The sequence below is a fragment of the Mustela lutreola genome, chromosome 11 (genome assembly GCF_030435805.1).
Source record: "Mustela lutreola isolate mMusLut2 chromosome 11, mMusLut2.pri, whole genome shotgun sequence".
Classification (NCBI taxonomy): domain Eukaryota; kingdom Metazoa; phylum Chordata; class Mammalia; order Carnivora; family Mustelidae; genus Mustela; species Mustela lutreola.
This window is the reverse complement of record NC_081300.1, coordinates 88122709-88146094: the sequence shown is the minus strand read 5'-3', so window position 1 is coordinate 88146094 and position 23386 is coordinate 88122709. Positions and strand designations below refer to the sequence as shown.

General features: G+C 44.7%; 1 protein-coding gene across 6 annotated transcripts in view; it reads left to right on the top strand.

Moving 5' to 3' along the window:
* Positions 1-23386, top strand: part of SUDS3 (SDS3 homolog, SIN3A corepressor complex component) — a 239545-nt gene that overhangs the window by 144248 nt on the left and 71911 nt on the right. For 3 of the 6 annotated variants that reach the window (XM_059140987.1, XM_059140986.1, XM_059140988.1), the window contains one exon: positions 5664-5728. In XM_059140987.1, coding sequence (XP_058996970.1) covers positions 5664-5728 — 65 coding nt within the window. Of the gene's footprint in view, positions 1-5663; positions 5729-9439; positions 10158-12130; positions 13822-23386 lie in introns of those variants that run through there. The other 3 variants (XM_059140985.1, XM_059140989.1, XM_059140984.1) reach the window with 2 other exon arrangements.

Below are 23386 nucleotides of genomic sequence, written 5' to 3'. Positions count from 1 at the left end.
TGGTTTTGAGTTTTGTTTTTTCTCTGTTTTTCTCTATTGTTAAGTTTTCTTTTTATTTAATTAATTTTTTGTTTTTATCATACTTCTAGTTTGAGTGTGATTTGTTGTTCTTTTATTAACTTCTTGAGATGGATATTATTGATTTCTATCCTCATTTATTTTCTGGTATATCCATTTAAAGCTGTAAGTTTTTGTTTAATAAGAGTGTTAACTACTTACAATACTTTCTCCTGTCTTATTTGTATTATCATTCAGTTAAAAATATTCCTAATTTCCTTTGTGATTTTTTTCTTTTTTTGGTGTAATTTTTAAAAAGATTTTATTTATTTATTTAACAGAGAGAGAGAGATCACAAGTAGGCAGAGAGAGGGGGGAAGGCAGACTCCCTGCTGAGTGGAGAGCCCGATGTGGGGCTCAATCCCAGGACCCTGAGATCATGACCTGAGCCGAAGGCAGAGGCTTTAACCCACTGAGCCACCCAGGTGCCACTGGTGTAATTTTTTTTAAAGCTTTTTTCTTTAGATTTTATTTACTTATTTGACACACAGAGAGAGATCACAAGGAGGCAGAGAGGCAGGCAGAGAGAGAGGAGGAAGCAGGCTCCCCGCTGAGCAGAGAGCCTGATGAGGGGCTCGATCCCGGGACTTCGATATCACGACCCAAGCCGAAGGCAGATGCTCAACCCACTGAGCCACTCAGGCACCCCTTTTTGGTGTAATTTTTAAAAAAAGATTTATTTGTTTATTTTTTAGAGAGAAAAAGAAAGAGCACGAGCAGGGGGGAGGTGCTGAGGGAGAGGGAGAACCTCAAGCAGACTCCCCACTGAGCATGGAGCCCAACTTGGGGCTTGATCTCACAACCCTGAGATCATGACCTGAGCTGAAATCGAGTCAGATGCTTCACCTACTGAGCACCCAGGCACCCCTGTGATTCACCCCCAGCCCTGCCATTTTCCAAACAGGTTTTTTTTTTCTTAAAGATTTTATTTATTTATTTGACAGACAGAGATCACAAGCAGGCAGAGAGAGGGGGAAGCAGGCTCCCGCTGAGCAGAGAACCCCATGCAGGGATTGATCCTAGGACTCTAAGATCATGACCTGAGCCAAAGGCAGAGGCTTTAACCCACTGAGCCACCCAGGCGCCCCTCCAAGCAGGTTTTAAGAATTTTTTTAAGTTATCATGATTGATTCCTGCCATAATTACCCTGTAGTTAAAGAACATATATCTGGGATAATATTCATCTTTGCAATTTGTTTACATTTGTTATATGACCCAGTGTTCCAATCATTGGGTCAGTGTTCCTGTGCACTTGAAAGGATGTGTATTCTGTTATCATTGGGTGCAGTGGATGTTTTCCACTGACTTATCCCTGGTTTCATTAATCTTTTTTTTTTTTTTTTAAGCTATGTCCAATCTCTTGCTAAAGAGCCCAATGTCAGACAAGTCAAATTCATTAATCATGTTGCTTAGATCTTTATACTCCTACCACTTTTTTGTCTCCTTGTTTTATTAGCTCCTGAGAGAGGTTGTTAAAGCATTCCACTACTTTTATGGATTTGTCTGCTTTTATTTTTCGATTTTTGATCTGTATATTTTGAAAGTATGATATTACGACGTGCCTATGCATATAAAATTATTGTATCTTCCTGGTGGATTAACCTTTTTATTAGAATTTTCCTCTTTATATCTAGTTACGTGTCTTGCCTTCAAATTTACTTGGTGTGATACTAATATCACTGTATTGCCTTTCTTTTGGTTAGTGTTTTATTATTTTTTTTCCTTCCTTTTACTTTCAACCTTTTTGTGTTCTTACGTTTAGGGTATATCTCCTAGGAGTATATAACTGTTTCTTTCTGATACAGTCTGATAAACTGGGTATGTTCATTTGAGTATTTGGTCTGCTTCCATGTGATATAAGTACTGATACGTTCAGTTTTATATCCACAATATTATTCTTCTTTGTTCTACTTCCCTCCTTCCTCCTTTCCTGCCTTAATTTAGACCCATCAACAAAACTTTTAAAGTAAACCAATTTTTCTTTTATTAACTTGTTACTTGTGCCTTCTTTTAGTAGTTACCCTGGAAATTAAGGCATTCCTCCTTTGTTTATTGGAGTCTAGTATAAATCAGTAGTTTCACCACTTTCCAGACAGTTCTGGGGCCTATTACAGTCTAATTTATCTTCCTTATGCCTTTGTGTTTTTAACTGTATTCACTTAAATGTACATGTGTTTAAAACCCCATAGGAAATTGTGGCTAATGTTTTCAATATTCATTTAGATTTACTCAAAATTTATTTTTTTCCTGTTGCTCTTCAATCTTTCCTGCATTTCTGTCTAGGATTGTTTTCCTTTTGCCTATAGAACCGCCTTTGGTATTTATTTTAGTTAGATCTGCTGGTGACAAATTCTCTCTCTCTCTTTTTTTAAGATTTTATTGATTTTTTGTTAATTTGTCAGAGAGAGAGAGAGAGAGAGAGAGAGAGAGAGTGCACAAGCAGGCAGAGTGGCAGGCAGAGGTGGAGAGAGAAGCAGGCTCCCTGCTGAGCAAGGAGCCCAATGCGGGACTCCATCCTAGGACCCTGGGACCATGACCTGAGCCAAGGCGGTGGCCTAACCAACTGGGCCACCCAAGCGTCCCAAATTCTCTCAGTTTTAATTGGTTTGAAAATATTTTACTTTCATCCTTGAAGGTTAATTTCAGTATGTGTAGAACTCGAAGTTGGACATTACCTCCTTGCATTGTCTTTTTGCCGTTGGAGAGGTCAGCTCTCATACAGTTCCTTTGATCCTAAACTTCTTGCCTCATACAGCACAAATGGGGTTGGTGGGGGGAATAGGTACAGTTATTAGATCACTTCTCATTATTTTCTTTCCTTGGGATGACTAGTTTGGGATGACTAGTTTGGACCTTTGACTCCTACCTGTTTTGACATCCCCAAATATTAACTTTTGTCTCCTGCCCTCATGAAACTTCCTAACCACTCTGATGGCTTCTCTGCCTTTTCTTTTTAATTTTTTTTTTTTTCTTTTTTTTAGAGAGACAAGAGAGTGAGTATGCATGAGCTGGGGTGGGGTTGGGGGGCAGAGGCAGAGGGAGAGGGAGAATCTTAAGCAGACTCCGTGCCTAGTATTAAGCAGACTCCGTGCCCCGCACGGAGCCCACTGCAGGGCTGGATCTCACAGCTGTGAGAGCATGACCTGAGCTGAAATCAAGAGTCGGATGCTTAGCTGAGAGAGCCAGCCAGGTGCCCTGGCTTCTGTCCCACTTAGCAGCTGCCCTCTGCTCTGCCTCTAAGCTTCTCATCCAGTGGTGCTGAAGAGTCATCAGTGTCCCAAGGGAAGAAGTGATGGGCACAATGTCAGGCTCATCTCACTGAATTTCCCTTCTTTCCAGGATTTTTGTATGGCAAAGCTTGGAGGCACCCTGGGGCTTTCAAATACAATCTGTGTGTGTTTGTGCCCCGTCCGGCTTCTCTAGTTACACGTGGTGGGAGCTCTGGCCTGCCACAATGACTCCGTCACAGTTGGACTTGGACGTTCTGTGATTTGTTTCTTCTTCTGAATGCTTTCGCTGGTGCACTTTTGTATTTTGTTTATGCTTCTGGTCCCTTGCAGTTTCTGTTTTCTGCATGTCGCCTCCTAGGGCTGCTGGTCCTGCCCCACGGGCTGTGTGTTCATTGTAATTGGTGGCTCCCATGGTTGTGGCCCCGAAGTTCACCCTCTAAAGCTCAGCATGATCTGGGCCCTGGCTTACTCTCTCTCGGTGCCACTTCCTGTCCTCTCCCCATCAGGCACGACGCTTCCACCAAGAGTGGATAAGAAAGATGGATCTTCTTCAGGGAGAGGCCTTTCTGAAGGCCTCAGCCAGGCAATCTTAGCGAGCTCTCATTAACGCCCTACATCATTTCTTTCTAGCTCTTTCCACAAATGTAATTTTCCACTGATTTGTGAAATTGGCTGAGTAGTTTATCTTTTCCCCTCCAGAATGTGGTGTGGGCCATGAAGACAGTGACCTTGTCAGTCTCATTTACACAATATCACCAGTGTCCACCACTGTGCCCAGCACACAGTTACTGAATTAATTTCAGGCTTGTAATGATTGGAGATGAGAACGAGGTGGGGAGAACTAACATTCGTTACAGTTTTGCTATTTATCATCTTACTCAGATTTTTTTAAAAGAAGATTTTATTTATTTATTTGTCAGAGAGAGAGAGAGAGAGAGAGAGAGAGCGAGTGCACAGGCAGGGGGAACGGCAGGCAGAGGTAGAGGGAGAAACAGGCTCCCCACTGAGCAGGGAGCCCGATACAGGATTCAGTCCCGGGACCTTGGGATCATGACCTGAGCTGAAGGCAGTGCTTAACCGGCTGAGCCACCCAGGCGCCCCCCATCTTCTTTAGTTTTGACCTTACCCCCTCGAGGCAGGCAGTGTTTGCTCTTTGGGGTAGAGTAAACCGAGGCTCAGAGAAATCCCGTTATTTTTCTAAAGTCACACCTTCACTAAGTGCCCAATCTAGAATTCAGTCCCAGGCCTCACTGGTTCAAAAGGAAGCCCAGCTCTAGATTGTTAAATACTTCTCAGCCTTCCATGATTTTTCTATTTCTTTCTTTTTTTTTTTTAAGATTTTATTTATTTTTTTGACAGACAGAGATCACAAATAGGCAGAGAGAGAGGAAAGGAAGCAGGCTCCCCGCTGAGCAGAGAGCCCGATGAGGGGCTCGATCTCAGGACCCCGAGATCATGACCTGAGCCAAAGGCAGATGCCTAACCCACTGAGCCACCCAGGCGCCCCTATGCTTTTTATATTTCTTTCCTGGCTTTTCAGTTTTTATCTGATAACTCCTAGAATGCTAGATTACATCAAGGGCTTTTCCTGAAAATATAGGAAAAACTAAAGAAGAGAGGCTGAAAATTTCTTTCTGTTACTTCAAAAATAGAATGTCATGCCTTTTCTGATTCCGTGGAAAGATTATGTGGGTCAATCCAGATTGGCCTGTAGACTTATTTCTCTTAAACAGCCTAGTTGAGGAGGAAATATTAATTTAACTTCAATTACAAAGGGGTACCTACAGTTGTAGCAATAACTATTATTTATTGAGCACCAACTGTGTGATGTACACTAAAATAGGCATAATCCATTCTCTTCAGTTACCAAAATTCCCCTGGGAAGTATCCATTATTATTTTCATTGTACAGATTTGGAAACTGAGACACAGACAAGTGAAGAAACTTGCCTTAGAAAGTTTTGTTTGTTTATTTATTTATTTAAAGATTTATTTATTTATCTGAGAGAGAGAGCACAAGTAGGCAGAGCAGCAGGCAGAGGGAGAGAGGGAAGCAGGCTCTCCGCTGAGGAGGGAGCCTGATGCGGGACTTGATCCCAGGACCCTGGGGTCGCATCCTGAACTGAGGGCAGACGCTTAACTGACTGAGCCACCCAGGTGCCCCACCTTAGGAAGCTTTAGATCCAGAATTTGAACTCCTCTGTGGACTTCTATAAAGGTTGCTTATCATTGCATACACTGATCAAGGCATCAAGCCCTGGAATATAGAAGGAGCTTAATAAATGTTGTTTGCTTTTTCCAGATTGGTGATGCTCTGGTGAACTTCCTAGGAAAAGGTCACAAAGTATTATAATGAAGCTTCCTTATGTCTCCACAGTATCTCCAAATTGACCCCTTGGAAAGCCCCAAAGGTTCTCACTCATGAAAGCTTCCAAGTGTCAGGTAAGGACCACATTAGCCTCAACTGCAGGCTGTACTCTGCTATTTGCTCCAAATATTTTCTGGTTGCAAATGGTATTGATCTGACAGTTTATTTCCCGAGACGCATTAGTTCAAACTGATGTGATATGAAAGTCTCATCCTAAGGAAATTGGCCTTGTGAATGGCTGTCCCCTGGGAAGAGCTTGCTGCACTTATGACTTCACTAATATCATGAAGAAGCTGCAAATACAATTAGTGGGCCTGGTTGGTGATTTTCCAATAATGATGTTTGGGGTATATTATTGGTTTAGCTGTAATTGAGCTTAAGATGATCTGAAAATCTCTAAACTGTGTGAAAGTCATTCACAGCTTTGGCTCAGTGTAATGTTCATGAACGAGAGTGAGTATGGAGGGACTGATGATACTTGGTTGGGCTGAGCTTGGGGGATGTGTCCCTGGACAGCTGTGGCTTGTCTCTCAAATTCTGTTTCCTTTCACCCTGTCACTGGTAAGGTGATGATTTCTTCATAACCTTCTGTCTGCTCCCAAATCTCATCCCTCCTAATCATTCAGAACTCACAATGCTGTCTAGCTTTCTTATTTCTCATGCAAGTATGATTTGCCTGGTGCACATTAGTCATTTTTATTAGGATAGTTAATGCTAGCTACACTGTTAGATGAGACCTGAAATCTCAGTGGCTGAACAGCCCAAAATTATATTTCTTGGTCATGGAGGTTGGCAAAGGCTTTCCTCCATCTGGTGACTCTGGAATCCAGGTTCCTTCCATTTGTCATCTCAACATAAGTTTGTTGGGAAACCATTCTCCCTAGATTTCTTGGGTTCTTGTATGGTCTTAGTTTAGGGTAGATTGAAGAGCAAAGCAAAGGTAGAGAACCTCTCTCTCCCTGGAGACATTCCAGGATGATGACGTTCTCTTCCTGTTGGATATTGGCTCACATTCGGAGGCAGTAAACCTGGAGGTGACCCGATGTCCCTGAGACATGGACTTCCTTTCCAAGGTAAGGAGTTCTCTCTCTCCAGAGGGGAGGCAGGCAGTTTACCAGCAGCCTAGTAAAACCTCAGAGTCTCCCGGTCCAGGGTTCTTCTCCAGTGGAGCCATAATCCACATAATAATCCACACCGAGCAAGGTCACACTCTGCTCATTCTGTGCTGTTTATCCAGTGGCATAAATACATGTTCTTCTCTTTTTCCATCTAAACCCCTTTTACAAGGGGCTGTAATGGGTACCAAGCAGAGCAGTCCCTTGCAACAGAGAATTATAATGCAGTTGCTGGGTAAAGGAATGGCCAGTTATAGATCCACCATTGGAGAGGGGACACACTTGAAAGTTTCTTTTTTGAGTTAACAACTCAAAACTTAACTTTTGAGTTAAGTTTAACTCACAACTTAACTCACAACTTAACTTTTTTGAGTTAACAACTAGACATTGTTAAAATTAATACTTGGCAGCTATGTGGTTATCAGTGTAACTCTTCAACAGTGAGTGCAAACATAATAGTATGGCGAATCTGTTATTTTAAGAATATCTATATTGAACCATAAAATGCAAAAGATTGCTTAGTAAGCCCATCCAACTCCAGAAGTGTATATATATATATATATATATATATTTTTTTTGTGGAAGCTTTTTAAAAAAATTAAATTAATTAATTAATTAATTAAAACATATAATGTATTTTTATCCCCAGGGGTACAGGACTGTAAATCACCAGGTTTACACACTTCTCAGCACTCACCATAGCACATACCCTCCCCAGTGTCCATAACCCCACCCCCCTCTCCCAAACCCCCACCCCCCAGCAACCCTCAGTTTGTTTTGTGAGATTAAGAGTCACTTATGGTTTGTCTCCCTCCCAATCTCATCTTGTTTCATTCATTCTTCTCCTACCCCCTTAACCCCCCATGTTGCATCTCTGCTTTCTCATATCAGGGAGATCAAATGATAGTTGTCTTTCTGATTGACTTATTTCGCTAAGCATGGTACCCTCTAGTTCCATCCACGTCGTCGCAAATGGCAAGATTTCATTTCTTTTGATGGCTGCATAGTATTCCATTGTGTATATATACCACAGCCAGAAATATTTTTTGAGTGCCCATTTCAGGCTGGGGACTAGGGCTACATTGCATCTGAACAAAACAATATTGCTGCCTTTGAGAAGTCTATGGCTTAGTGAAGAACTCCTTATCTTCACTATTGTGCAGAGTCAAACCATCTCATGTTAGGTTAGGTTAAGGGAATGCACATCTGTTATTAAATCTACCCTGCTTCCTGCATTATATGTTATGGCTACCCACCTAATTTGTTCTGTAAATATTCCTTCCACTTTCCAGCTCTGTTCCTTGATCCTCTCCCTTTCTATTCCCTGGGATCTACAAGCTCCTTAATAATTAAGTAGGTGCTATCCCTGTCAAGATTTCTTTGGTTGCAAGTGACAGAAACTCCAACTGGCTTAAGCCACCAAAGGGGATTGTAATGGAATCTGTGAGTGCACTGTCAAGGGGAGCGCCAGGCTCAGCAAGATCTAGGGGTCACATGATGATTTCCAGCCTCAGTCTTTTCTTTCCATTCCTCTTTTGTATTTTCTGCTGTATTGACCTTTTCCACATGGTGATGACTGCAGCTCCATTCCACATTATCTTTGCAGCACTCATCTTGCAGATGAAGAAATTCCCTGTACTTGTTTAAAACAGTGTTTAGGATTGAATCAGTTGCTCTGACTAGGGGGAGGGGAATGTTTTGGCTGGATAGGTCTGGCTCTAATGGGCCAAACTAGGGACCCCCCCACCCAAATTCATATGTGGAAATCCTACCCCTGAGGACCTCATGTGAGTGTATTTCGAGATAGAGTCTTTACGGAGATAATTAAGGTTAAATGAGGTCATACGGGTGGGATGGTTGGAGTCCTCATAAGAACAGGAGATTAGGACATAGACACACACAGAGGGAAGACCATGTGAGGACACAGGGAGAGGAAGGAAATCTGCAAGTCAGGGAGAAATGGCCTCAGAAGAAATGAGCCCTGCTGATGCCTTGACCTCAGACCTGCAGAACTGTGAGACAATTTCTGTTGTTCAAGCCACCCAGTTGATGCAGCAAAATAATGTATTAGCAAAATAATACACAGGCTCATCCTTGGAATCAGGGTGAATTTATTCCATATCCCTTGAATCACTCTAGAGAGGAGGAGTGGTTGCTCAAAGGGCACCCAAGGAACTGTTAAAATAGGAAAGAATAATGGACACTTGGTAGGAGAAAAAAAGATGGTCTAACACTGGGTCAGATTCATAATTTTTGGACATTTGTGATGCCTTAGAAGCACCTTATCAAAACACTCAACAGCACAACCCCATGAGGTGGGTACTATTATTTTCCTCATTTTACAGATGAGAAAACTGAGGCCAACACAGGGTGAGTGATTTACCCAAGAGCATGCAGTCAGTAAGACACAGAATCAAGATTGATAGCCACAGGGGTCTGGTGGCAGAAAACCAGCTTTTTATCACTGTGCCCTTTGGAAAGCCTGTGACAGCTAGATTCTCCTGCTTTTCTAGGCCAAGATTGAAAAGCTCTGACTTGAGGCAGGGGACGGAAGTGTGTTAATATGTTAATTAAGGAAAATTCACAGTCTGCAGAATTCATGAGTCCATTTTCAGAACTATTTCTGATCTGGGTGAACCTTTGACCCATTCAAGTTAATTAACATTGCAGAACATGAAGTAATTGCTGTTGTTCCTCAAAATTGGGGGCAGGAAAATCCCCAGTGGCCTGTACCCACCCCCAGCCCTGACTCCTGGGGCTAAGGATCGGAACGCCAGAGCCTCAGCAAGAAGATGCAATGGAGAAAGTCCTCAGTTCGTCCGCTCCTTCCACTCCTGTGTGTTTACAGCGCTTTCTGTTCGATGATTAGCAGCGCTGTCCCTGTCTGATTGGGGGCGTGAAGTCCACAGCTAAGTAAGAGATCTGTCCTGAATTTTATAAATTAGGATTCTAGTTTGAAATACGGGCTGATGTTTGAATGTTTTATTAGGAAACAAATTCAGAGGATGTCCTACGGATATGTGGTCGTCATGTTTTTTTCCAGGTGGTTCTGCTATTTCTGTGGAAACCGTGTGGTAGACCCCACTTGTAAATCTTTGTTAGGACTTAGTAGTTGCAAGAAAGGGCAGTCCATGCAAGCCAGTTCACAAACAGAATCTGGGGGGTTTTGTTACTGAGTAATCATCATCTGAGTCTATGATGTGATGAAGTTATGTAGAAAAGCAAAAGTTTGTCATTAAAAGGTTTTTCAGGGCACCTGGGTGGCTCAGTGGGTTAAAGCCTCTGCCTTCGACTTAGGTCATGATCCTAGGGTGCTGGGATCAAGCCATGCATCAGGCTCTCTGCTCAGCAGGAAGCCTGCTTCCTCCTCTCTCTCTGCCTGCCTCTGCCTACTTGTGATCTCTGTCTGTCAAATAAATAAACAAAATCTTTAAAAAAAAAAAATAAGGTTTTTCATTCATTACACAACTTAAGTTTTTAAGCTTTTACTGATTCCATTATGTGCTCTAGCTTGAGTCCTTTCCTGCTGTGTCTATTTCCTTGTGGTTTAGTCTTTCTGAAAGACATCTTGAATTGTGAATGCCCATCACATGTCCTAGAATGGATTCCTGGTTCTTACAACCAACAAATCCTGTCAAAGAGAATCAGTCTTTCACCCACAGTCTGACCGTGGTGCATTCGCAGTGTGATCCGATGGCAACTGGTTGATTGAAAGTCTTGCCCAAGACGCAGGATTCCAGGAAGCTGTGAAAGTGGTGTTGAAACCTGCTTAAAGAACAGAAAAATCACAGACAATCTAAGAGAACAAGAGGCCTTAGGACAATATTCAGCTGGACCTCACAGGGTCAGCCACACTGACTGTTGTGGTCACTGCTCTGGCCCATTGGTCCTGTATCATGCTGGTTACTCAATATTTTGAATATCCTATCAATGCAAAAAGAGTTAACGGTTGAAGAAAAAAAAATGACAAGGAAAGTGACACGGTGAGCACTTCAAAAGAGAAGGATTTAAATATCCAAAGATTCTAGTGGGCCTTAGGAAAAATTGGTGAAGCCCTTGAATATTTTTTAAATGACCTCTTTGCTATCATGCTGTGAAAAGCAAACCTGAAGTGAAGGATTTTGTCACAAAAATTATACCAAAAAAAAAAAAAATTCAGTACTTAATTCATTTTTCGTTCTTCATAAGAATTCATGCATAGTTGAAACGGGAACCTGCCGTTTATTATGATGATAAGCTGTTTCATTTTTTCAAGATAAAGTTCTAAATCAAACCCCTCTTCCCCCTCCCCACCATGATTTGCTATGAAAATTTGGGCTCAGTATTAAGTGAGTCATTCTAAATGTCGTCTACTGGGATTGATTTTCCTGTCGGGGAGACAGGGCTGGGGGAGTCCCTCCTGCCTTTTCTCATGGAGCTGCAGAATCTTCCCTTCTACTTCTTGCCATGACAGCTCCATTTCCCTGCTTGTCGTCACATCTGTGTTTCCTGCTGAGATGTGTCTTTCCTCCCCAGTCATAGGTTACTAGACCAGTGGTAGCCCATGACACAGGGGCAGCTATGCCATAGGCTGGCCAAGACTTTATAAAAGGGACATGAGCTGCACTAATCACATTCCCTCTCAGGAATCTCCAAGGAATACGGTCAGATTTAGTAGGATACCATGATGACCTGATAGTTAATCGACACAGCATAGAGTTCCCCAAGGTTGTGATGGGTCATACGCAACCTTCGGGAGCAAGAGGGAGTAATCCAGTGGGACCAAGGTGATAACTCAGGCTCCAGAGACCTTACCCAGTGCTCTTCTACCATGTAATCTATAGTGGGCAGATATTCATCCTTCTCTGGGTGACAGTGCCCCAGATTCTCTCAATCCATACAATGTGGGTGGAGCCAATCCTATCAGATCCAGAGTCATGTGATCCAGGCCTGGCCAGTCAGCTCATTATGTGCCCTTGGCCATAAGGAATGGTTAAAGGATTGGACATATCGCTCAACTTGGGCCAGTAACAGTCAGGAGAAGGACCCTTGTTTCAAGAATTAGGGAAAGTGAACCCAGCAGGATGTGCACCTGTAGCTGCTTGCAACCACTGTGACCCCTGAAGCAATCCACAGAAGATCAGGACCAAGAGGTGGAGAGAAAATAGGTCCTGCTGACCATGTTTAAGTTGCTGGATCCTGCCATGCCTGAAACTGGCACGACTCCCTCAGGCTCCCAGCTAGCATTGTTCCTGTTTGCTAAGCTAATTCAAATTGGGTTTTATGTTACTTGCTACAAAAAAAAAGCCATAACTGACACAACATGCTTATTTGATTAGGATAATAATAATCCCTCTTAACCATTTTGATGTGCTTTTCCAGCTCTCATCTCATCAGGTTCTTTGAACAACCATAGGGCAACGTCTTGATGAAGGTTGCTGCCAGGTCTAGGGGACTGTGGCAGTGTTTTCTCAAGCACTTGGAAAGCATAGGGAGTGAAGATTGCCTTCTGAGAGTTACACCATGAAGTCAATACATTATAGATCAAAGCAGAGCAATGCAAAGTCACCTTAAAGAGACTGGATGGGGAGGCCTGCAAGACTTGTCTGTCATGTGATTGAACTTATTAACATATTTAAAGAAAGGCTGTATCCTTCATGATCTGCCACAGAAGCCTGGAGGACAGAGAGTTGCAAATGCCAACCTTGACTGAGTCACTATAGCTTGTTTCAGTGAGGAAGGAGTCTTGATCTCTGACTATTTCTTATTCCAGCGACAAGGCTTGATGTAGAGAACTGCTTTCAAAAAAAAAAAGAAACCACCGCCATGGAAAAGCAGATTGATAACTACAGTGCTTTAGAAGTGGCTGAGACTTTCTTGTCATCCTTCCATCAAGAGGCAGGGTCTCCTTCCCTTCCCCCTGAATCCAGGCTTACCCCATGACTTAACTAAAAACAGAAAAAAAAGAGAGAATGAAGTAGAAGTGGAACTGTGTCATTTCCAAGGCTCGCTGTGAAAGATCTGAAACTTCTGTGCTTGCACACCTGGAAGATTCGCTCTTGGAACTCAGCTTCCATGCTGTGAGAAACTCAAGCCTATGGAAAAAGGTTGAGCTGTTAGCCAGCTACCAGTCATGCAAATGAGCTGCTTTGAGGTTTCTTCCCACTTAAGCCTCCAGATGATTGCAGTTTCAGGCAACCCCATCTGGGGCAGAATAACCACCCCGCTGAGTATGGTTAACTCTCAGAATCATGAGAGGTGATAAATCGTGGTTGTTTGAAGCCACTACGTTTTGCAGTAATTTGCAATAGTGCAGCAGATAACTGAAACAGTAATGGCTTAAGCAATAAAGGCATTTAATGGACTTTTCTAATGGAAAATTCTGGATGTAGGAAGTTTCAGTTCTGGAGGAGTAGGTCAACAATGTTATCAGTGATCCCATGTTCCTTCTTCCTTTCTGTTTCATACTCCTTAGCAAATTGGCTTTCATCTCCTCATGGTTGCAAGATGGCTGCTGCAGCTCCAAGTATCACATCCACGTTTAAAGAAAAAGAAGGGGAAGAGTTAGTACCTCCGAGTTCTCTTGCCTGTATACCTTTCACCAAGAAGCCAGCTACTATCCCAGAATCCCTTCAGATGACTTGCCATTAGGTGTCATTGGCCAGAGATGACTACCCTTAGTTCCAAGGAAAGTGAATGTATGCTTATCTAATGTCTATATTGTGAAGCTACCATGAGAAAGGAGGTTGACAGTGGCCTTTTGACAGCAACCAAAAATTTCTACCACAAGAGGGATGCAGATATTTTTTCCAGTTCACTTGTGATAGTTATGATTCTATCTGGAAAAAAAAAATGCTTGTTTCCAGCCATTACAGTCTATTGTCACTAACATGAAATGAATGCATCCCTCTCTCCTTGTCCCAATTTTATACATCAAGAAACCATATTATTATTCATTTCCCCAGGCTGGTCTTCTTACCAGGAGAGTAAGTTCTGGTTGTATAGATTTTCTGAACCAATCTCCATAGTAGAAATATCTCTTTGCAAATAAATATATTGTCATCTGGTTTATACATCAGTCTCAAAGTGTGTCTAATGTGAGTCTAACCCTGAGGGATGATACTGTTCTTAGTGTGTTGAGAGAGCCAGGTTTCCATTATTTGTAAGTGTAGTCACTTATCCTTCATGCTGTCATATGAATCTCTTAGGGAGCCAGCTTGCTGGTTCTCTCTTCTGGTGGAGACACAACAGATGGTTGAGCAAAGACATCTGGAATTACTATAGAGATGATATTGAATACAGCTGAGTGGCCATTTGTTCTGCTCCCTGCAGGAATACAGAAACCCTGGTGACTTCAGGCTGATAGGGATGTTGAGCTCACCACCCAGGTTTTAGGATTCTGTCATGAGTTAAACCAGTCTGACTTATTAACCTCAAAAGGTCAGTGTAATGGTTAAGAGCATCATCAGCTCCGGTGTGTCTGGTGGCTCTACCACATACAGACCTGGTGACCTTGGACAGATGCTTTCCCCTCTTTGAGCCTCAGTTTCTTCATCTGTAAAATGGAGACAATATTCAGGCCTTTACCTTGCAAGGCCGTCATAAGAATTGACAGGTGTGATGGAGGCAGAGCACTTGGCACAGTATCTGGCTGGATGTGGTACTCACTGAGCAATAGTGCTGCAGACCTTATGTCCAAACTGGAGGTTAGAAAACCTGCCCACCCACACCCATGCTGTCTGCATCCTTAAAGGCCCTTTCCATAGACCCAGTAATGGCTCAGGGACTGACAGTAATGCCCAAACCAGCTCTGTTGCATTGAGTGGGATAAAGAGAAGAAGAAATGCAGGACATGCTCCAGAGGCTCAGAGAAGTTCTAATGTGGTTGGAGAGGCAATATATACAAACACAAAATGGCTAAGAAACCAGGAGCAGAATATCAGGATGAGGGGGTAGCCCCGAGTGCAGTAAGGGCTGAATCTGTCTTGCACGTCCTGTCCTGGTGTAGTGGGAATTGCAGTGGACTTGGAGGCAGACAGCCCCCCTGGACACTGCCCACCCCAGGCTGGGTTAGAGACCACCCACTGCCCTGGAATACCAGTCATGCTCACCACTGAAATGTGATTGTTCACTTTCCATCTCTCCTATTAAATTGGGAGTGGTGGAGGGCATTCATTCATTTATTAATTAATTGAGCAAATATTTACTGGGTATCTGCTGTGTGCCAACTAGTATTCCAGGAAAGGAAAACAAGACAGCCATTGCCTGTATCCTTGAAAACCTCATGGAAAGTTGCATGAAAAACAACAAACGAGTGTCCTGCATTTCTTCTCTTTATATACAGTGTTGGGTGCTGGTAAGCGCTGGAAAAATATATAAAACAGGATAAGGGGTGTTGTAGATACGGAGATGTGCCATCCACATCCCCTCATTGAGGAAGGACTTGCTGTCCAGCTGTGGGGTGCGTGGTCATCAGACAGCCCCTACCTGTTCCTGCTCAGGGTTTGCTTGAGCTGCCGAGAGCCCCCTTGCCCAAGCTCACACCTTTCCCGGGGCAGCCTGCATCCAGTGGCTATATGAGGGTGGACACCAGAGCCTGGCCGTTTCAGCCTGCCTCCAGAATGCTGGTGGGCGATGCCTGGTTGCAGAGCTCGCTGCCAGGGTGGAGGAAGCTATGTTGAACTGATGTCATAGTTTATCTTCTGTCTTATGTCCACACTTGCTTTCCCCTCTACACGCCGCGCTCCGCCTCAGTGTTTGCTTTAGGAAAATCCAACATGCGACAAGGTGCTGGAGCATCGTGGCCCAGAGGACCTGGTGGATTTGGATAAGGTGGTTGGGGAAGTGCTGTCCGAGAAGGTGGCCTTTGAGCAGAGGCCAGGAGGAGAGAGGTCTGCTGTGGAAAGATCTGGAAAAACAGTGTTCCAGGTAGAAGGAATAGGAAGTCCAAAAGCCCTGAGATAGGGATGTGCTTGGCACATTTGAGCATCATCGGCAAGGCAGCCTCGTGGGCTGAAGCCCAGGGATCAGGACAGCCACTGGAAATGCAGACAGAGAGGCATCAGCAGTCCTGTGTTCAGGGACAGCTCTATTGTGACTCCATGCTGCCAGCACACAGTAGCCACTGGATGTCTCTCGAACCCAACTGGCTTGTCAGGCCAGCTCCTCTCCTCTCTCCATGTGTGATCTTGGACACATAGTTACTTGACCTTTCGGTGCCTCAGTTTCCCTGCCTATAACCAGTGACAAAGGTGGGACCTTTTGAGCTCTGGTTCAGAGCTTTTGTTACAATACCATTTTCTCTTCTCGTAGTCCCTTCTTCCCTCTCCTCTCTTCCTCCAGGGATTTGGAGCACACCTGGTCCCACCTCCAGCTTCTCAGCAGATGGTTCCTACTAGAAGGGTGGTTGTTCTTTGCAGCTCATCCCCAGATCCCAGAACCCCTGAGCTGGGAAGCAGCCACACCAGGGTGGTGAGTGGGGGAGGTAGCAGAGCCGAGAGAGAGAGTTAGATTTCTCTCCTCTGATAATAAATAAACCTGATTAAGGCATCCCCACACCCGTGGGGCAGGGTGCTCCTTGGGTGGGCCTTATTGCTTTGATAAAAACCTCAATATCTGAAAATTGTCTCCAGCACCCGAGAACTCCCATTTTATGACTTGCACGTGCCTGGGATAAATTGCTTTTGCGGCTTCGTTATATATAATTCAGGTCCTTATGGATGCTGGTGGGATGCATAGCGCTCTCCTGTAATGATTTATTCATTTGGGGGAAGCAGAGTGCACCCACTGGGTTCTGCCCAGCCTGTCTGACAGCTCGAAGGGTTGGCGCTGCCGGCACACGTTGGATTCGGCTTGAGAGAGAGAGAGGAGCTGGTGCCGGCTGTTTAGCTTTCCTGGAAAGCAGACCTGGCTGGGTAAGGACCACTTGTCAGTGCGAAGCTTCCTCTAAGGCAGTCGCCGGCTGAGCTAGGGGCTTTGCGGGGCTAATTTCAAGCACCCTTGCTGCCTCCTTGGGGATGCGGGGTGCTTTACAGATGAGGAAATGAGGTCAGAGAAGTTAACATGACTTGCCCAAGGTCACCTGGCCAAGCAGCGAAGCGCTTTACATAGCAGATGGGCCAGCCTCCATTTTGCCCGTTTGTACCAGAGTCAGGGGCTTACCACATAGCGAAGCACGTCCTCCGCTGCACCCACCTGTGAGCCACGAATGATTTACTTCCCCATTTTACAGATGGGGAGCAGACTGACGAGGCTTACCTTCTAGAAAGTGAAGGTCTGGGATTTTTTTTTTTTTTTTAAGACTTTATTTGACACAGAGAGAGAGATCACAAGTAGGCAGAGAGGCAGGCAGAGAGAGGGGGAAGCAGGCTCCCTCCTGAGCAGAGAGCCTGATGTGGGGCTCGGTCCCAGGACCCTGGGATCATGACCTGAGCCGAAGGCTGAGGCTTTTTTAACTCACTGAGCCACCCAGGTGCCCCAAGTGTAGGATTTTTAACATAGGTCAGCAGTCATTCATTCATTCCTGTATTCATTCATTCATTCACCCCTCTGTGCCTCATTTGTCATTTGGGGGAGAATGTTAGTTCTTACCTTGTGGGGTCCTTGTAAGGATTAAATGAAGGATGAGCAAAAGGAGTTATCACACATAAAGCACATAGAACAAGGTTTGGCCCATAGACAAATGCGCAGTCAGTTTTAGCTACAATGATAGCAATTTAATCATTCACTTATCCTTTCATTCCATAAATACTAAGTAGCCCACCTTGTGCAGGAGCTCTCCTAGGTGCTTGTTCTCAGTCTCCGCACTCCCCTACATTCATCTCACAGATCAGGAAACAGCCCAGGGAGAGGGACAAATTGATGGTGGTCCCCAGGTAGGAGGGGAGTGAGTTTTATTTACCAAAGTTCGTTCGTTCCTGCCTGGTACGTGGGCTAGGTGCTTCATCTGTTTCTGTCGACTTACGAGCATGAATGAGTACAACGGTGGAGAAGATTGGTTCCTGTCCTCAAGATACGTACAGTCTTTAGTGTGGGATACAGGCAAGCAGGCAGGAAGTGACTTTATTTCGTGAATTCTAAGATGCACATTTCTTCCCATATTAACCTGCTCTGAGATGGATCTTCATCATCAACGGTGTAAAACCACCACTGACCAGCAGCAGTGGGAGGGAGGTGAGCCTTGCCTGGAGTGGGGATACATCTTCTAAGAATTCTTATATCTCTGAAGCTCTCCGTGGCACAAAGGACGACGGGTTGTACGAAAACCTGGGCACTGGCACCCATGATTTAAAAAAATGAATTAGAGGGCTGGACTTTGTGATGAAGACATTTTTTTGGAGTATCTTAGCCAATGTATTTTGTGTCGAGGTTTTGAAAGTATGTGTCAGTGTGATACGTGATAAAACATGGATGTCTACATAAGTCTAAAAGCACTTTTTAAATAAGTAGAAATAAACATTCTCGGTGATAAGAAAGCACTGACTCTTAGGCATATACTCAAGAGAAATGAAAACTACGCCTGCGTAGACACGTGTACACAAGTGCTTACAGCAGCATTATTCTCGATTGCCAAAAGACGGAGACAACCCGAGTGTCCATCCACTGATGAATGGGTGAATAAAATGTGCTCTCTCCCTACAGTGGAATATTATTTCACCCATAAGAAGGAATAAAGTACTGATATATAGGACAACTCAAAAATGTTATGCTAAGAAGCCAGACACATACGTTCACATATTATATGATTTCTCTCTTACCATAAAAAAAAAAAAAAAAAAAAAATCCAGAATAGGGAAGTCTGTGCAGACAGAAAGTAGATGAGTGTTTGCTTATGGCTGGGTAGGGGTGAAGGGGTAGGGGCAATGGGGTGCTAGCTAATGGGTGCAGGGTTTCCTTCAGAGGTGATGAAAACCATCTAAAATGGACTGTGGATGGTTGCACAAGTCTGTGAAAGTGCATCGAATCGCATACTTTCAGTGGGCAGCTTGTGTGGTATGGGAATGCCATCGTAGTAAAGCTGTTAATTTTAAAACGGGAAAAACATTGTGCCAGAGTCTTTCTGAGGGTTGCACACAACCTAGCGGTGGCTGAGATTGGAAGAAATATGGTATAATGTAGCGCGGTCAGTATTATGTCGGGGGTAAATGTGCGGCTGTGGAGGTGAACCTGGGCCCAGCTGGTGGAACAGGGAGGGCCTCCTGGAGGTGGTGATGGTAGCAAGGCCAGCGCCGAGCCAGTGACGATATCTAGGGGAGAGTGGAGTGGGAGTGATCTGGGCAGAGGAAGCAGCACATGCAAAGGCTGGGAGATGAGACTCTGTCCTTTACTTCAGGAACTTGACCTCTTCCCAGTGCAGATGGCTGCCCCTGGGGCTCGGAGAGCCCTAAAGATGAGTAAGATGTGGTCTGTGCTTTCCAGGAGCTTCTGCCTGGGCAGTGAGGATAAAGCGCGCATGCGCGCGCACACACACACACACACACACACACTCTCCCAGGCACCCCTCTGTGGGGCATCCCCGTGTTTAGGGAAGAGTAGAGAGAAGGTGGTGGAGAGTCACTCCTGGCTGAGCTTTTAAAAGCAGGAGGAGTTGTTAAAGGCAGATAGTTCCCTCACTCCTGGTAGTAGTAAAAGCCACAGTCTTTCCAGAGAGCAGTTGATCTGGTAAGGGGCATCCCTGTCCACCCAGCTGTCTCACAACTAAGCATTCTTCCTAAGGAAATGGTCACAGTGACCCCCCTGTTAGCCAGCTACACACAAGGATGTGCTTCAGCCCAGCTGCAGAACAAGTTGAAAAATTCAGATTCGATCTGGAATTTCGAGGAGAGGCCCCTTGACTCAAGATACTCCAGCACCTTTGTCAGGCGGGATCCCGAGGCGGGCAGATGTGCTGGTAAGAGACGGGCCTGGATGTCAGGCACACCTGCCTGGAAGCCAGGGCTGTATCCTGACCTCGGGCAAATCTTCGGATTCCTTGTGTGTAAAATGGGGATGATGATAATAGAACTTACTTCTAAGATTAGGGTGAAAGGCACAAAATGAGACGCACTTAGAATGGTGTGCAGCCAATGAATTCTGGCATTATCGATTATTATGTTACTATGGAGCTAATAAAACAGATGTGCTTGAAGACTATTAAATGACACTGGAGGATAGTTAAGATCAGTTATTAAGTGAAAAAAGGCAGTTGAGGAAAAACTCCATTTGTGTGTGTGTGTGTGTGTGTGTGTGTGTGCACGCACGTCTGTGTATAAAAATCTATATAGGTATATATTTTTTTCTTGTTGCTTTTTTAAAGTCTCCTAAAATTTTAAAAGAGACATTGAAGACACATATGTAACTACAAGAAAGCAAAGTACCTCCCTGCCCATCATCCCTCGGTTCGTGGGAACCCTTTCTGGAGGCTTCCCCAAGCAGCAGGAGTCCAACCTACAGTCCTCCGGCTGGGACACAGAGGGAACACAGTGCAGGCTGCTGGGTCTAAAATTAGCTGGGAGGAGTGGAGTCTGCCTCTGCTGCTCCAGCGCTAACAGTTCCAAGGCAGCTCTGTGGTCGACAGAGATCAAATGTTGCTTAAAGCCAGGCAGGGTCCCCCCCACCGCAGCCCCCGCCCTCCCGCCAGCAGCTCTAGACTTCCTGGTTCAGCTGGCAGGCGTGGGGGAGCTGGAGCTCACCATTCTAGACTTCTTGGCCAGACATTTCCAGAACTCTTGGGGAATCCTGTCCCTTGGGGCCACGAGGGCCAAGGAGTCACTTGGCATTGTGACTTGGCTGGCGGCCTCTGCTCTGGGAGAGGGCTGCTCACAAGTCATGCGACAGAGCTGTCACGGGGCCCCAGGAGGCCAGTTTCACTTCTAGAACACCTGTTGAGTTCATTCTCTGCTGCCAGCCTGAGCCACTTTATCAGTTTCTTCTTTTTAATTGTGTATGTGCGATTTATATATTTATTAGAGCTAAATTTGGGGGCGTTACTGAAATATTTCATGTGGAGTTGTGGCTTGGAGAAAATAGAACTGGGAGTCAGGAGACTTATGGATTGTGCTCTGTTTTAGTTGAGGAATATTTTTATTTTCCTTTTAAATGTCCTTTTCTTTAGGACCTTATTTATGCATTTTAGAGAGAGAGAATGAGAGAGAGCACGGCAGAGGGGAGGGACAGAGGGAGGGGAAGAGAGAGTCCCAAGCAGACGCCTCCCTGAGCGTGATGCGGGGCTCAATCTCATGACCCCAAGATCACGACCTGAGTCAAAACCAAGAATCAGATACTTAACTGGCTGTGCCACCCAAGTGCTGCCCCTGTCTTCTTTTAAAATTGAGGTCTAACACATACGCAGTAGGGAGCACAGATCGGAAGTGCACGGCTCGATGGATTTCACATTGCGGCTTGATGGATTTCACATTGCAACACGTTCATTTAACCACCCCGTAGATCAGGATAGACAGCATTTTGCCCACCCCCGCTGGTTCTCTCATGCTCCTTGCCAGTCATTATAACCGAGGGGTGACTGCTCCCCAGCCCCCTTCACTACTGGTTAATTCTGCCCTTACTGACTTCTACAAATGAAATCAAACAATGTATGGTTCTGTCTGGATTTCCAACATTATGTTTGGGAGGTCTTCCTTTTTCATCACTGTGTAGTACTCCACCATAGAACCGTCCTGCATTTATTCACATGTTCTTCTGTGGATGGGCATGTGGCATCTTTCCACTTTGTGGCTAGTATGGATAATGCTGCTGTGGGCATTCCTGTACACATCTTTTGGTGGGCATGAGCCCCTATGTCTACCATCATTTCTAACAACTGCAGGAGTCTCACTACTAATAATCCAGCTTCCACTCTTTCCCCTGTTTAATCTACACTCTGTAGAGCAGTTAGAGTGATAGTAAATAAGATTGTGTGACTTGACCCCTTAAGTCTCCAAAGGGTTCCAGTGCACTTAGAACAAACCCCAGACTCTTTGTTCTGGCCTATGAAAACACTATGTGATCTGGCTCCTCTCTGCCATCCCTGATTTTTCTGGAACCACTCTTCCTCTCCCCGAGCTTCAGTCACCCTGGCCTTTTCTCTATCCCTTGACTAGGCCAAATCCGTTCCCTGCATGGTCCTTGGCACTCGCTGTTCCTTCTTCCTGGAATTTCCTCCCTGAAACCTTCCCCTGAGATCGATCCATTCTTCTCATTCACGGCTCCTCTTCCGAGAGGGCTTCCCTAACTGTCAGTGAGAGCCCCCATATCCATTTGTTCTTGGTAGTGTTTTCCGCTCGTGACTCCCTCTCCATGAGGGCAGGGAACGTGTCCAAGTTGTTGACGAGCCTGGCGCCTGCAAGTCTTCTCTCCCTCCGTCCCGGAACCCCATGCACAACATTTGCTCCATGAAGGAATGAAGGCATCAGCTGTAGATGCCCAGATCCTCTTTTAAAGGGAAGCGGTGTAGCTTAGTGTGGACAGCCTTGGAGCTTGGTGGCCGGACTTCCTGAATTTGAGGCAAGCTGTGTGATCCTAATGACCCCTACCTCCCATGCCTCAGTTTCCCTATTGGACCATGGGGATCATAGGTTGTCACTAGGACCTAACTGCTGTCACTTACGGAACAGCTCTTTTGCCATTTTCAGGGAAGCTGTGCTATCCCTGTTTTATAGACATGGAGTGAAAACTTACATTGGGTGCAGAAAATAAGGTCCAGAGGCTGCTCCGATCACACAGGTAAGGTAAAGACTCCTCTGGGAAGCATCTGCTGTGGGAATGACATTGTTCTGATTAGGTTGGGGGGCACCCAGAGTGTTTATATAATAACAGAATACCCTCACCATGTCCGTAACTCTTGGACATGTATAAAACAGTTCTGCTTGGTTAATTCAGTGGTTCTCACAGAGAGGACCTAGGGGACGGGACAAAGAGTGATTCCTTTACTTTGCAGGTGAGTGACCTGGAACCCTGGTACTCACCCTGAGTCACTGTCTGTCCCCTAGGCCCACTGCTGCCAGTAATGTCAGTGACTTCAGATACTCTAGCGGGGCTAGCCAGTGGATAAGCATTTCCATATCTATTACCGCCTGGTCCCCCAGACTTCAGGCTTTTGCATTCTTTAAATCTACTTCCTTAAAAACCAAAGCTGAAAACATAAAACATTGACCCAACCTGAAGCAACAGTATCAGTAAACTCATGGTTAGATACTCAGTCAAAAACATTTTATCAGGGCACCTGGGTGGCTCAGTGAGTTAAAGCCTATTGCCTTCGGCTCAGGTCATGATTCCAGGGTCCTGGGATCGAGCCCCACATCGGGCTCACTCCTCAGCAGGGAGCCTGTTTCTTCCTCTCTCTCTGCCTGCCTCTCTTCCTACTTGTGATCTCTCTCTGTCAAATAAATAAATAAAATCTTTAAAAAAAAAAAAAAGTTCAACTATCTGTTAAAAAAAAAAAAAAAACATCTTATCAAACACCTGCTACATGTAGTAGGCACTGTTTTGGGCACTGGGAGTACATTGGTACACTGAAGGAGAAAACCCCTGATCTCATAGTGGCAGGAGATACACAATCAATGGATTAATTTATACAATGTCAGGTGGTCATAATATTTGAGGTAAAATAAGGCAGAAGAAGTTGATAGGGATCAACAAAATTATATATATATGTGTGTATAT